Source organism: Aptenodytes forsteri, unplaced genomic scaffold (genome assembly GCF_000699145.1).
Source record: "Aptenodytes forsteri isolate BGI_AS27 unplaced genomic scaffold, ASM69914v1 Scaffold103, whole genome shotgun sequence".
Lineage (NCBI taxonomy): Eukaryota > Metazoa > Chordata > Aves > Sphenisciformes > Spheniscidae > Aptenodytes > Aptenodytes forsteri.
The window spans coordinates 3,058,301-3,073,176 of NW_008796051.1; the positions used below are offsets into that span (position 1 = coordinate 3,058,301).

General features: G+C 41.5%; 1 protein-coding gene across 1 annotated transcript in view; it reads right to left on the reverse strand.

Annotated features, from left to right (window-relative positions):
* The window catches only part of MOB3B (MOB kinase activator 3B), a 70,232-nt gene that overhangs the window by 31,519 nt on the left and 23,837 nt on the right, over window positions 1–14,876 (reverse strand). Inside the window, exon 2 of the mRNA XM_009286263.1 lies at window positions 7,481–7,683. Within this exon, the coding sequence (XP_009284538.1) occupies window positions 7,481–7,683 (203 nt within the window). The remainder of the gene's footprint in view (window positions 1–7,480; window positions 7,684–14,876) is intronic.

Consider the following 14,876-nt stretch of genomic DNA (forward strand, 5'->3'; position numbering starts at 1 on the left):
TTTAAAGGTGCCTTCCAACCCAAACCGTTCTATGACTCTATGATTCTATGAAAACCAGCAGTTTTGGCTGAGCTGGTGCTCAGCTGATCCATCCCTGGATCTGACTATGGTAACACAACGCCTAGCTCTGGCAGAAGGCAGGAGAGAGGACTATCCAGTGAGCGGTGATAGGAAAGGGCAGGATCACCATTTCCAGTTTCAGACTGCATTCATCTTGGCTTAAAATGATTGTGGAACTATACCTTAAGTGGTTTGTTTCTGTTTTTTTTAATAGATTATGGAAGATACTGACTGAAAGGCCCAGAGATGGAAACACTGTCTTTTCATAAACAATGCCACACATATGGCAGCACTTCTGACATCCTGGCCCTAAGTATAAAAATAACTCTTCCTTTTCCCCTTACAGTTTTTGGTTGTTCTGCTAAATGTGCCTACAACCCTGTCAATTAATACATCCATGGGGTGCAAAGCACCTTACAGCAGCACACAAAGCAGCATATTGTGTAATACTAGCGTTGGTGGAAAAACAATACATGGACATATCACCTGTGACTGCGGGGCTAGATTTTTCTCTGAATTTTATGGGAAGATCTGGAATGATTCCACTGACTGAAAAGGAAGTGCCTCAGATTCATGTCAGTGTCATCAGGGCATCAATGCAGCTCTGAATCATAAAATATAGGAAGATAGAGTTATGGTCATTACACAAACCTCAATGTGTAATTTCCTGAACATATTTAACTTTGAAACCTTCTGTCACCCAGACTATAATAGGCTCTTGCAAATAATATATAATCCTGCTTCCTAAGGGCAAAAAAAGAGAGAGGGGGGAAAAAAAAAAAAAGAAAAAAACCCAAACAACCAAACAGAGTTTAATGGTTAGGTTAATGTATTAAACACACATCTCTCTACTTAGTAGACTGCCTGGACAAGCGCTAGAAATTCCATTCAGAAAGACAGTTTTCTATAGAGATGGGAATAAAAACCAAACCATTTAGATGGTTACTTTTAAGCAGCTCCAAATATTGGATGAAAATGTTACGAGAAGCCAATCATGCTATAAAGCCAATGGAAGCTTTTACACTGAGAATAATGGAGAATAAGGCAAGAAAACTTTACTGTTGTTGCTTATCCTGCAGATGAACTCCATCCTCATGGAGGCAATTACCAGTTTCACCATTTTTATACACTCAGCTCCACTGACTGCCATCACTTCCAGCCCCGATGCTATCCACTTGCTACCATGGCTGACTGTCTCTGCATCTAAATGAAATCAGCATTTTAATGGTTATCAGAACAGCACACGTAAATAATAATCCTTCTCTATTTTTCTTCATTCAAGTGTAATTATTACTTTCTGTTCTCATAAACAAAATGTTTATAAAAAACAACTTCTGAGAAAAAGGTCAAAGTTTTCACAGGATGTGACTTATAAAAAAAAAAGACTTCTGGAGAATGAGCAAAGCAGATGGCCATATTCTGCTGTCTGTTACCCCTGTCCTCAGAGGGAAATTTCACTGCCATCAATAGTTTCCAAAGTTATGTAGGAATCTGCTGGGAATCTGACTGGTTTGCAATGTGTTTTTGGATATTTCTGAGAGAGCACAGAAGGTACTCTTTGCTGTGTAAGAGGACACTACATTGGTTAAACAGAAAAATGTACAAAAATGGCATATACTGGTATCTCTGGCAAACAGATTTGTGCATTTGACAATTCCTAATAGCTGTGAGAGAAGCAAATGTACTCAAACCACGTGAATCATTCCTTCCTATTTGGCAGGGTCCTCCTTGCGCATCACTTCCCACTGCTCATTGGCATGATATGAATGTTTGACATGCCCACAGTTCTGTAACTGGGTGGCCATGGAGTGATGAAATATACTTGGGTTTGTCACCTAGATTCTTCATTAGAACATGAGTTTCAGAGTACATATTGAATATACAAGCCCTGCACACATTCTGAGGCCGTCTATGACCTTGCACAGATCTGCACAGCAAAAAGACCAAGTATCTTTTTTTTTCCCTATTGCTCCTCTTTAGAGATATAATTTCATGTTATGTTAATGAGTAATGCTCAATAGTGAGAAAAAGAGCTAGGTCCACACCTCCCACAAGTTTACAAAAACATAAATGCATCTTGGGAACCTTGTTCCTTCAAGTGAATTACACCATGCTCAGACCTCCAAATTTAACACTGAAATCTCACCACATTTTTAAGTGTTTTGTTTTTTTTTTAACCTAACTCTGACAAACACAAAGCACAGTGAAACATCAGGCAAATTAAAATGCACAGATATAGAAATCAAAACAACATACTGCAATAAACACAGATCAATAAACACAGATCAATTCTGGGAAGTTGGGAGCAGACTTGGCTGCATCACCAACTAGCTGCTATCCAACAAAATGCTTTGCACTTAGATTCAGTCACAAATCTCTAAGGCCTCTGAATCAGAAGGCTCTTACATGACTGAAGGAAAAGTATAGCTGCTGGATTCTTTGCCTCTGTCTCTCTGTCTAACAGGCACCTTCCCACCAGGGGAAAAAAAAAGCCCAAAACATTTTGTGGTTTAATGCCTCTCTGGCATTAACTTTATTGCTTTTCAGAAGGTTTTAGTTTTTTCTTCCCCTCCCCCCCCTTTCTAGGGGTCATGTTGCTGTAGCTGCACTCATCCTCTAGTGATAGGTTCTGTGCCTGCTCCAGCTAAGCTTGGAGTGCAGCAGTAAACAGGCTCTGCAATCACCAAGCCAAAGCAGGCATCTGAAGGCGGTCACCAGCTACTACTAGAAAAGACACCCCACCCCCTCACACCGAGGAATGGAAGGAGGAATTCTTTTTCTTTGAAAGTGTTATTTACACCAGAGAAACAACTTCTGTGACCTGATGCTGCCACATCACTAGAATACACTTTCAAATGATAGATTCCTTTAGGGGGATCTGCTCTACCTGTAGCAGTACTTTATTCCTGCTATTAGCCTTCCTTTTCTGAGATGGGAGTAATGGAAAGTGTTGCATATCAGAGAAGGTACTCATGCCTCTTTAAGGGAAAATCAGATTTGTGATGATTTATGCTGTGTTGAGCTAAAGAAATCAAAATCAATTTGGAAGGGATTATGTTGCCTTGCAAACAGCAGCTTGTATTCTTTAAAAGTAAAAAAATGCTGATGAGTGACCTGTCCCAGCAAAATATATTAAAAACAGGTCTCAAGTTATATCTTAACTACAAAGAGTTACACCTTTTGCAAGTGGGGATGGAGTATATGGTTGCATATATTTGAGAAGACTTTAATAGAGACGAGGTGTTCTATGAAGCAGTTCTGAAGATATCCAGTCTACCCCCTGGGAAGGGGGAACAAGGGTCTTGATCTGTAGTTCAGAGCCCAGACTAACAGACTGCTTCACAGTATCATGTGAAGTCTACAGAGCTAGGAAGCATGGCGGCGTGGTGCTTGCATACTTCCCATTTTCACCAGTGGAACTCCCAAAGCAAAAGCAAGGCAAATCAGCGAACACCAAGTTAAGGAACACAGGAAGTTTTGGTCTTCCCTTTCCTTTTGTATGTGTCAAGGATCCAGCTTGCTGCTGAAGGTAGGAAGTTTAACTAGGAGCAAGCTCTACTCTTATTACAACTTTTATTTCGTGGCATCAGAGTACTTTGCAAACACTGTTGAATTCAGGTTCACAATACTTCTGTCAAATGCTAAATATTCTTATATTCCACACAGGAAAACTCATGAAGAGAGCTATTATCCAGAGATAGGCAAGAAACCCACAACAAAACTGGAAACACAAAGCAAGGCTTTAACCAAGAGATTGCATATGACTTACTTTGCAGAGGATGCTTTGTACTGGGCATAACTGGCAGGGTTTTGGTAGCAGGGGGCTATAGGCGTGATTTGTTGTGGGAAGCCATGAACTACCCCAGGCGAGTCATAGCTACCTCCAGCTGCCCCTGAAACCGCTGCAAATAACCCACCATGTGCCAAAACTTCAACCAGTCAGAGAAGCACATGGTGCCTCTGCTCAGAGATGTTTAAGAAAGCAGCAGCCACTAAGAGGAGAGGACACATGGCTGGTGGCACTGTTGGGGATGTGATTGGAGACGTACTCTTGGAAGGAAGTGCCTTGTGCCAGAGCAGGCACACCCCTGAAGGGACTGTGGGTCATGGGCAACCCACACCAGAGTAGGGACACTGCAGAGGGACTGTGTACCATGGTAAACCCATGCTGGAGTAGAGGAAAACAAGCAAGAAGCAAGAAGCAGTACACACATCCCTGGTCTGCTGCATTGCCCCTCACCTCACCAAAGGGATTAGGAGTAGCTGAGTGTAACGTGTAGCAAAACCAAGGTGAGTTGAGACCCGGAAAGAGGGAAGAGAAGTTTTTTACTGAATTAGAGACTGGGGAAGAAAGGTGTTTCTTCACCAAGTGTTTTATTTAATTGTCTTTTTTTCCTCAACACCCAGATCTGTAATCAAAAGTTTTGTTAACTGGCAATAAATTAAGTAAAATTCCCCAAACCAAGACTGTTTTGCTCATGATGTGCTTATAAAGTACTCTGGCATATTTCTTAAGTCCTACATACTATGAAATCCATTGTTAGAGAAAAGGGATCACAGGAAGGAAGTACAGGGGCATTACTCGCTGTAGCTAGGCTGCCGTTTGAACAGTAAGTTACTGTGCTGAGGCAGCTGCATTAAGATTCTCACTAAAAAGCATGTTTAGATGAAGTGTTTAATGCACCCTATAAAAGCAGTCACCTACACAGGGTGAGGATGGCATGGAGGTAATAGGCACCACTCCACTAGACAGTTTTGGCCATGGGAAGAGGCTCAAAAGTGAATTACAGTGAACTACTGCCAGTGGAAAATAAAGCTGGTCACACAAGGAGCCAGCACAAAGCAGATGCCACATCTTAAAATTCAAACCTCAGTTTATTTAATGATAGTGTCCCCATGGAGGCATGCCTTAAAGGTCTCCTGAGAGCTCTCATGGTACAGACTGCCTTGTCTGCCTGTTAGTTGCAGGAAAGGGTAGATATGCTTTCAGACTTCTTCTTTTCCCCCAAATTAACCAATTGGACATGCGTTTTTTTCCTCAGGACCAGCTATGGGGTCAGTGATTATGCCAGCTTCCTTTTTTGTCCCCACATAAAACAGCTCTATGAAAGACTCGGGGATCTGTCAAATTAACATGGTGATGGGGATGGGAAAAAGATATGCAGCATTTTAAACTATAGCCTCCTCTCTGACTGCAGAAAGGACAAGTTATGCAACTCCCGAATGGGAGGGGGAACCCTGTTTGTCTCATTTGCTTTATTTGATTTTATAACTGCTGCACTGAGTTGCAAAAGGCTGATAAAATCTATTTTAAACAAAGAGCATAAGTCCTGCAGGCTAATATTACTATTCATCTACTGCCTGCTTCCCCAATTATTCTCCCTTCTTGAAGTTATGTTGATAAATCAGTTGCCTTCCTGTTTATTAAAGCATGTGGCAGTCTGTTTATTTAATCAGCTCTTGGCCCATTTTCTAATTAAGGGAGATAATGTGGGCTCATTTCCTTCCATGGCAGGAAGCCATGGCAGGAGCCTGGCAGGGCACAGGTTGTCCTCAACTACCGCATTAAAATTCAAGATTATTTGTAATGTCTGCTTTTGTTTGGCAACTCCTTCCTTTCTTTCTGCCCAGCTGAAGACAAAAATACAGACATATGTTTTTTTCTGCATTTCCACACTGCTGACATCCACCCAAGTCAAGGACAGGAAGATGGAAGCAGGTGGAGCTTTGTCACTTTGCTGACATGGTGCCTGTTTTTCTGGGAGACGCTGAATCCTAGCAAAGTTAATAATACTGCATCATATGATGAACCTAAGGATAATTTTGTGAAGGAAGGGAATACTGGAATGCAAAGGGAAAGCACACACCGGTTGGAGCATGTTCCTAGCTTGCTCTTCTGCTGGACTTGGGCCATCTCCTGCACCGCTGTGGCCCCAATCTTTTGTCTGTCTGCTTAGTGCAGGAATATTGCTAACCAACAACTGCAGCATTAAATCATTTTTGTGTTCTCTGTATTCCAAAGCAAGCAAGGATCTTGTAACAGCCTTAAGATCACCTCTCTTCCTACCTCTGAGATATCCTGCCTTGTATCTTGCTTGTGACACATCCTCAGCATTTAACAGCTACAGCTAACCTAAGATCACTAGTCTGGCAGGGAAGTTCTCTTTTGCAGGGCCTCCTTCTATCCCTTAGGACACATTTAGAGGGCATATTAAGTTCTCCTGTCTAGAAAGAAACCATAGATACATTGCAAGTTATCAATACATGCCATATGCAGTGTCTTTCAGTGGGCCTTTTGAACTGCTGAAAACAAGACCATCCATTTTGTCTCACTTTACAGGCTCTCCTTCAATCAAGAAACGCAGGCAAATATCACTTTGCCACACTTTCAGCAGTGTTTCATACCAATTATGCTATGCACGTCCTTGCAATGTGCCTTTATGTGGAACAACTGAAAACTTGACGTGGTCCTGGGCAGCCCTCTCTAGATGACACTGTTTTGAGCAGGGATTTGGACTATATGATATCCATAGGTACCAGCCAACCTCAGTCATTCTGTGATTCTGTGGAAAAAAAAAAAATCCCAGTGGTTCTAGCACTCCGTCAATAAGCTGTACAACACTATTTTCCAAACTCTGATCCATGGAGAAATGTTGCCCTGATCCCTTTTAAAGTTGGCTAAATGCCCACAGTGAGGGTTTGTGCATAAACTGCTTTCTGAATTGCACCTTACTTTTCATTCTCTGCTTACACTTTCATTTTATTTGCCTTTGCAAGCAACAGCAAAAGCGTTTCCATTTCTGGAGCCTTACTTTTGGAAACAATGTATTTAATTTTTCAAATTAAATTGCAATCCAAAAGGAAGTGTCTGGTTTTGTTACGCTACTAATTGTCTGAACCTCTGTCTCACCTCATCTGTCTCACTTAGATCCAGAGTGTGCTCTGGATCTAACACACTCAATACCTTCACAAACACCTACTTAAAAATAATAAAAAAAACCAATTCACCTTTATATAGACCACTGTTCCCTTCACATGCATTCAAGTGACTGCTATGAGTACCATGCTGTTATTGACCAATGAAAAAAGACAGAATAAAATTATATATAAAATATATAGTACAGGAAGAAGCAGAAAACAAATGAACTTCCATTTTCAAATGGCAGTATTTCCCACCTTGTATTTTTCCATGCAAAATACATTGCACTTTTCTCTTTCTACTGAGCCTACTGAGCATCTCACAAATACTGCAGCAAATGGAATGGGTCCACGGATAGAGGCAAGACTTCATCACTTTAAATTGCCTGTGTTCAAGCATGGACCTTATTCCCAGAGGAAACCCACTGCAACAAGTGTGGGAAAGGCTCAGTGAAGGGAGGAGGAAAATTTCCTAGAGCTTTCCCCCAGACCCCACACTTACCAAAGGCTCTAGTTCTTTGCGGTCTATGAGGTTGAGCTCTGTCACAAAGTAATAAAAATGCTTGTAACAGGTATTGACGTGGGCCTCAGCCCCCATAAGGATGATACGGTCAAAGTGATGGATGTAGACGTGAACAAACACCCGAAAAAGCCGGCAGAGTATCTTCTTGCAGATCTGAAGGAAGTTCTTTGGAAAGGGAACACCTGTGAATAGAGAAGGCAGGGTTGTCATAACCATCCTGTCATCCTCCCAAGACAGCTTTGGAGAAAAGCGTGAGTTTGTAACTGCAAACTAGGTTATGACTTCCTAGGCCTCCTTTCCAATCCAGAAGATCACTTAATGCATACATTTATCTGACCGCTAGCACCAAAGATAACCAAATACTTAAGCAATTTTAATGGATCAAGACCGAAAGGTACTGGTCCTTTCTCCCTGAATAATTTAATGGAGGAACATCCAGTATTGTAAGGTTCAGAAATGTGATGTACAAACTGGGGATCAGAGAAATAGCTGCATCTACCAAAGCACAACTACTTCATCTCCTTAAGAAATGTTTGCTTTTGGTTGTCACATCCATTCATCTCAATGACAAAGTTAATATTGAAGGTCACAGAGGAGGACGCCTAAATGCTCAAGCCATGAACCGACAAATTGCTAAGCTATGGAAATCATAATAGGTACAGATGTTTTGGCAATATTTGAATCAAAACTCCATGCAATTAGCCAAACACCTGGATTATAACAAACAATTGTTGTTATTTCCAAGGGCAAAATAAATACAATCTATTAAAAAACATAACAGACACCCCACCCCCCCTTATTAACCGGGGGGACCACATTTCAGCCATCAGAGCATGGCTAGATTCAGGAATGATTACAGCAGCAGCCTGCTTTACATTTTTGTAAAAGCTACCCAAACCAGAATTTTAAAAACATACCCACGAAAATATTAAGTCTTAAAAAAGGGAGAAGGGGGATAGCTGGCACTTGTCACTGCAAGCTAGTCCACTGAACTGAGAGATGAATTCTTGAAGGCACTATATTTTCTGACCCAGAACAAGCATGTCCCAAAATGGAGAATAATTAGTTTCATCTTCCACGGGCTGACATATGATTGTTACTGAAGAATGTTACTGTAATGAAGAAACTCATACTTCTGTGTTAACTGACTAAAACAAGCCAAATAAACCAAGCTGACAAACCCTTTAACTTCTCTACAGCCCATGTTCCCACTTAACAGTTACAGGCAGTAAGTGCAAAGGCCATAGAGCCCTGTTTCTGCTGCGAGTGAGGACCTTCATCTGAGAGCTTTTTAGATGTGTTAGGCAGTCAATATGAGGACACATAAATAACACAGAGAAAAAAAATAGCTGGTGCAGAACAGCCTAGGGTGCAGTGTTCCCATTGCTCCTCACATGTATTAAGTTTTCAGACAGGCTGTGTAGTTTCATTTGCCATTGAGGAACTTCTCCAATTTTGCAAAGCTCTCTCTGTTTCATTCACTCTTAAATAAACAGTGAAACATTGCTGCTATCACAGATTTATCACCTGGGTATGGCAGAATCCATAATGGCTCTCTGACTTCTCTCCCCTTCCTGCAAAACTGGTTTACAAACTGACACGGTGTCCTAAATAGTTAAAAAGTGCCTTGTACCACTGAAAGCAATTGGTCCTGTGCAGTGAGCTAGACTCCTCAGCCTTGGAGAGCCCGCCAGCCAGTCTGTACCTGGAGTACAGAAGAGGCTCAAAGTCTGGTCAGTCTCGAGATACAGATAAGCATATGAAGGTGGCTGCAGCACTAGTTTAGACATAGACTCTGCTGCTCTTTGTGTTCAAGATTAGACAAAAGGATGGTAGAAATGTAGTCTCAAAGAAAAAAAAATCTAATAGAACAGATTCTGATCTCAGTTACAGTAGAATGAATCCAAAGTAATGCCATCAAAATTTAAAAAAATCAGAGTGAAATGATTCTAGATTTATATTCTGAGGTCAGAATTTGGCCTAATGTTTTGTTCCCACTGCCACTGCTAGTTATAAATAGATCAACCACAGAACACAATCATTACAAGTGGCTCTTGGGAATGGACTAGCTTAGATTTAGATCCTTGACTTGTTAAGGAGTTTGTTCTCTGTCCTTCAGCTCAGCCACAGTAGCCTTTGCCTTCTTCCCCTCCAAGCCCTCATTTAACATGGAGTCCAGGTTTAATAATTCCTTTCCTGGAACTTTGTAGTTAAAAAAGGAGAGGAAAAGAAAGGAAAAAAAAAACCCAAACCCACCAAAAGTCCAAGCATTTATTTAAACTTTGGATTCTTTTTAACAGTGAAAAAAATTTTGAAGAAGAAAGATGATTGCCTTACTATCTGCAAGGTGATACTGTAAAGAGACAGAATGCAAACCCACCAAATTAGATTGCTGAGTTATGGTATTAAAAGGCAAAGAAATACAAAGATGACACTGAAATCTTTGAGCTAGCTGCTACTTGCTGAAAAAAGTATTTCTGGATGAGTGAACTGGCAGCCTTGACTCATCTGTAGGCTGAGCCCCAGTGCTGCTGTATGAGAAGAAAGTAACAGAAGGGTCCTTTTTGTTAATTTGGTGTTCAAAACCCCAAAGCTCCCCATTATGTCCCAAGAATGTGCAAGCACCTTTCAAACGCCCCAGTCACATAGTAGGAGCTCCTTTAACTCAGGGTTATATATGCAATTGGAAAACAATACAGTGGAGGGTAGATAGGCATGGTATAACCAGTAACAAACACAACCAGCATGACTGTACCCATACCTCTCCAGAGCGTGTGCTGTACTGGCCAGTGCTGTACTAACAGATGGCCTCCTCCTGCAGAAAAGCTGCACCCATATACCCTGGTGACAGATGCACCTGAGCAGCATAGGGGAACAATCACGTCGTCTCCCCTGTGCTCCAACCTCCCCATACTCCTTTGACCTTTTTGCTTCTGTTGACTTGCTAGAAAAGGCTACTCCTAACATGAGCAGGACTCTCTACAACTTCCAAAACTCAGCTTGCCTGATCCATTTACCAAGTCCTTTTCCATTGGAAAATGGAGGGATTTTCCCCTTCTTTTTGAAAACAGCCTTATAGCCACAACTCTCTGTAGGCTATCAACTTCATTCTTTACATGTTCTTAATTTGCTATCAGGTGATTTGTTCCTGTGCCGGAGTGAGCATCCAGATCTAATCTATCCATCACCAAACAGACATACAGCACAGTGCTAACAAAGTGAGTCATGCCATTGATCTATTGTCTTATTTCTTTGAGTATTCCACATACATGACAACTGCAGACAATGTCATGGCCCTCCTCTCTTGACACTCACTCCCCAAAAGCAGTATTATGACTGCTATCTGCTCGAAAGGCTGGTCACAATAAGATGGAAAAGTAAGCTGACCATTTGTGCAGTGATTACCAGTAAGTTAATGGTCTGTTGGTTTAAAACACAGATGTTTTAATGCCACAATGAAGGTCCTCATTTAAACCCTGCTGATACAAAACCTGTTCTTTGTATGATGTAAAAAAATGGTGGGATAAGACAGAGAGACTACAAGTTAAAGAAACTAAATTACGTGGGGATAAAGGAGGGCAACTAAAGGTCTGAGATGAATGCAACAGGCAAAAAGTCTGTCTCATTTGATATACAACAATCTTGAATCTTCTTACATCAATATGTATGACAACCTTCCCTGAAGTAGGTCAGTTGCACAGGTTAGAGAGGAAACAGAAGAAAAGTCATAATACAATTTCTCTTTGTTGCCTGATTAATTATCTCTAGGCAAGAGTCAGAAAGTACATGGTCCCAGAAAGTCGATGCTGAGGAACCAGAGAGAACAACCCAGACTTTTTGCCTGTAATGTTACATGTGGTTCTCAACTGGCTCACACTCCTGCCTGTAACATGAAATGAAAATGACTGCCCAGCTAAATCTTCTGTGATGCCAGACGCATGAGCATTTTTGACCTTCTGTATTTGTGTGGTTTGAAGTCTTGCTTTACTCAAGGGCAGCTAGTAAGCCCTTTGGTAACTGTGCACAGAAATTTTGCTGCACATTTGAAAATCCTTTTATAGGCCACAGTTGTAATTCATTCTTTTTTTAAAAATACACATGTGGGAAGAAAAGAGAGACTCACTTCTGCACTGGCAACAGGATTGACACTATACTATTGCAAACACAGCTTAAAAACATACCAACCTGATAAAGTAAGATTTTTTCCAGTTTCATAATAAGGAACAAGAAAACAGTGTTACCAGAAACTAACACTTTGGAGAAGGCACCTGAACCAAACCCTTCCTCCCCTCCTCCCACCATGTTTTCCTTCTCCTATCCCTGCCGCAAGTACAAGAATTTCCAAAAGATGTCCCCAGCTATGGCTGGAAGCTTTGCTGCAAGAACACCTATCCTGATCCAAGCAGATGTTTAATGTTATCTCAGTGTGTTAGTCAAGGAAGTGTCTGTCTCAAGGGCCAATGAAAACAATGTCAGTTTTGCTGGACTTTGTTTCTCACATAAATAAGCAGGCAGCTGCAAAATATTAGGGATAAACTAGACTACCATGTACCTACATCCTCCTGATACTGCCCTCCTTTGTGCTCTCAGAGAGAGCAGAAGAAAGGAAAACACTCTTGAGATTATATGGCTTTCTAAGCAAAATGGTGTCCTTTTTTTAGGCAGGACTGTCTCTAACAGTGTTACTCTTGCGTGAATAAATCAGCAGGCAGGCCCACTGTCAGATCTTCAACAAAGGTACTCATGTACTGTCCTGGGGAAAACTCTAAATGGAACAGGGTACAGATCAGAAAATTGTTTGAGGCTTTGCACTACCTGAACATCCACAACAGCTCTCCCTGCTGCTGTATATCAAGAAATGTGTGATGGCACTAAATTTTGCCATTTAATTTACAATTTCACCAGAAGAGGTGTCTTATAATGCAAATACTGCGAAACACCTAAGTATGTAAAGCACCTGAATTGACTCTCCCTGAAATCAGAGGACAGAGGGACCTAAATCCTTGTGCTGCTTAAGCCAGATCCCTTGATTTTAAGCAAGTTTACAATGGCTGTTCCTGACTACAATCTGACCTCCTCCCTGTTACTTAACTACTTCTGCTTCTGCTGCTGCAGAGGAACAGAAGTGAAACACTGCAATGCCAGAGAGCAGAACACTCTTGCTGCCTGTACCAAGCAAGGCTAGTTTTACCCCAGACAATAATCAGGCTGATAAACCCATTAGAATAGATCTGTAAGTCTTCAAGGCAATGAGAACACTGAATGCCACAAAAAGCTGCAGAGTCATGGTTGTGTGACAGTGTAACTCATCTGCCCTGGAAGATCCATCTTCACCATAGTAACAAAATGAGATTTGTTGGAGCATTGCATCTGAACAACTTTATATAGCATTAATATACACACAGTCTAAAATAGGCTTGGAGATCCATTAGAATAATTTAGAGCTCTCCCTGCCTTAGCAGAAACTATAGTACAGGTGAACAAAATGCAGCCTCTTCTGGGACAGAAAATATAGCAGCCATTTGGCAGTATAACAGCTTAGGATGGGAAAAGAGAGTTTAATAACCTGGTGAGTGAACGTAAGGAAAAAGTACGTATGAACACTGGAGCCTGGCCAAGATACCAATGGAAAAACTTTCCTCCCCACCTGGCAGAGGTTTGTTAGTAGCTTTGTTCCTACAATACTTACCATGGCCTGACAATTTCTGGGTAGTGACATGGTTTCGGCTTTCCATGCTGAGTGCACCACTGGCCAGCATGGCTTTTATGTTTGTTATTAACTTCTGACGTCTTGAGGAAACAAACATTCTGGTTCCCCATTAATTTCACAGGGACACTGGAAGAAACGTGCTGTTGTAAGGGCCCCTCTCAGGCCTACTGATGCAGCAAGATGCAGCAATATGAAACATTATCAGAAGCAGCAAGCAGCACGGTCTTGGAGATGCACTCAGCATCAGACAAAACAGCCTCATGTCCCCAAGACAGAGATGTTCCAGCAGTTAATTGAAAAACAGAGGCCTTACATCTGCTAAAACTCATGGCATGACATTAACAAGTAACTGTAGTTGAAAGGTTAATATCACAAAAGAAACATTCCTTCTTCAGATGATTACTGTGCTAAATTCCTTTTCAGTGGGCCATTAGAAGAAACATTCAGGCAGCTCTAACACCTCAGATCACAGCCCTTGTGCCTCCTAATGCAAGTCCTTTGATATCTGTGCTGACTTAGGAATCTTGTATGTGTATGAGAATATCCTCAGTGAATATCAATAGTTCCTTGAAGAGGTAATTTAGAAGTTTTAAATAAGTTATTTTTCCCTCCAGTAAAATCTTTCATGAGATAGGGAAAGACAATTATATAGCAGCGTGCAAGGGAAGTTTAGTGGAAGATCGTAAGTTCTGATCCAGAAAACTAAAACCAAAAAAACCCAAGAACAGAATCCTGGTTCCTGACTTTGCTTGAGTTAATCCTGATTTACAACAGCGCAGCCTGGAATAAAGTCCGGCGTTCGGGAAGAGAATTCTGGAGGCTGACAAGCAAAAGCCAGTTGGGGCTTTTAAATCTGCTTTTACATGTTTAACTATTTTTGCTTTTATAACACCGGATCTGGGGGTAACACAACAGATGCTTTTCACTACTCTGTTTTTACAACTGTTAAAGGGTTGTAAAATTGAATGAACCCATCAGCTGAAGAAAAAAAAGCCATGCACCCCCTCCCAGCACACTTAAGCACTCTCAAACATCAGAGAGCTAGGCCAGATTCACTCTTCAGAAGTCTGTAACTGCAACCTGAGCTACTCTGTCTTCAGTTGCTGCCAACCGAGGTACCTCAACCAAGGACCTCCCCAGGCACCTGAAGATTTGCTTCCCTTGTTTTCTCAGAACTGCCTTATTAGAAGAGGTCAGTCCCTCCTTCCCATGTAAACACTAACTGATGTTCAAACACTAAACAGGATATCCAGCTTTCCTCTGAGGAATGCTCAGCACATGCCTGGTATGCACTGGTTGCATCAGGTTCATTACCAAAGGCAGTGGTGACTGTTTTCATTTCAGAGCAGAGCCAGAGAAGGTAGCGTTGTCTTTTATATATCACTCAGGTTTTTTGGGGGTATTTCCAGAGCTAAGGACACTCAAATCTCTTTCTACTGTTTGCAGAGAAGTGTGTTTATCCATGGAAAACTGATGAATCTGGACAGCTGCACTCTTCATGCCGCCTTGAAGCCACTGTGCTGAAAGGAAGGGAAGACTTGCAATGTCAGAAGGCAGCAGAAGACACAGCATGACCCTGTAGCCCAGTGGGTAAAGTCCTGCTCCTGGAAATGTTCCTGCATTTTGCAGTAACATATTCATCTCATAAAAGGAAACCCATTTCAA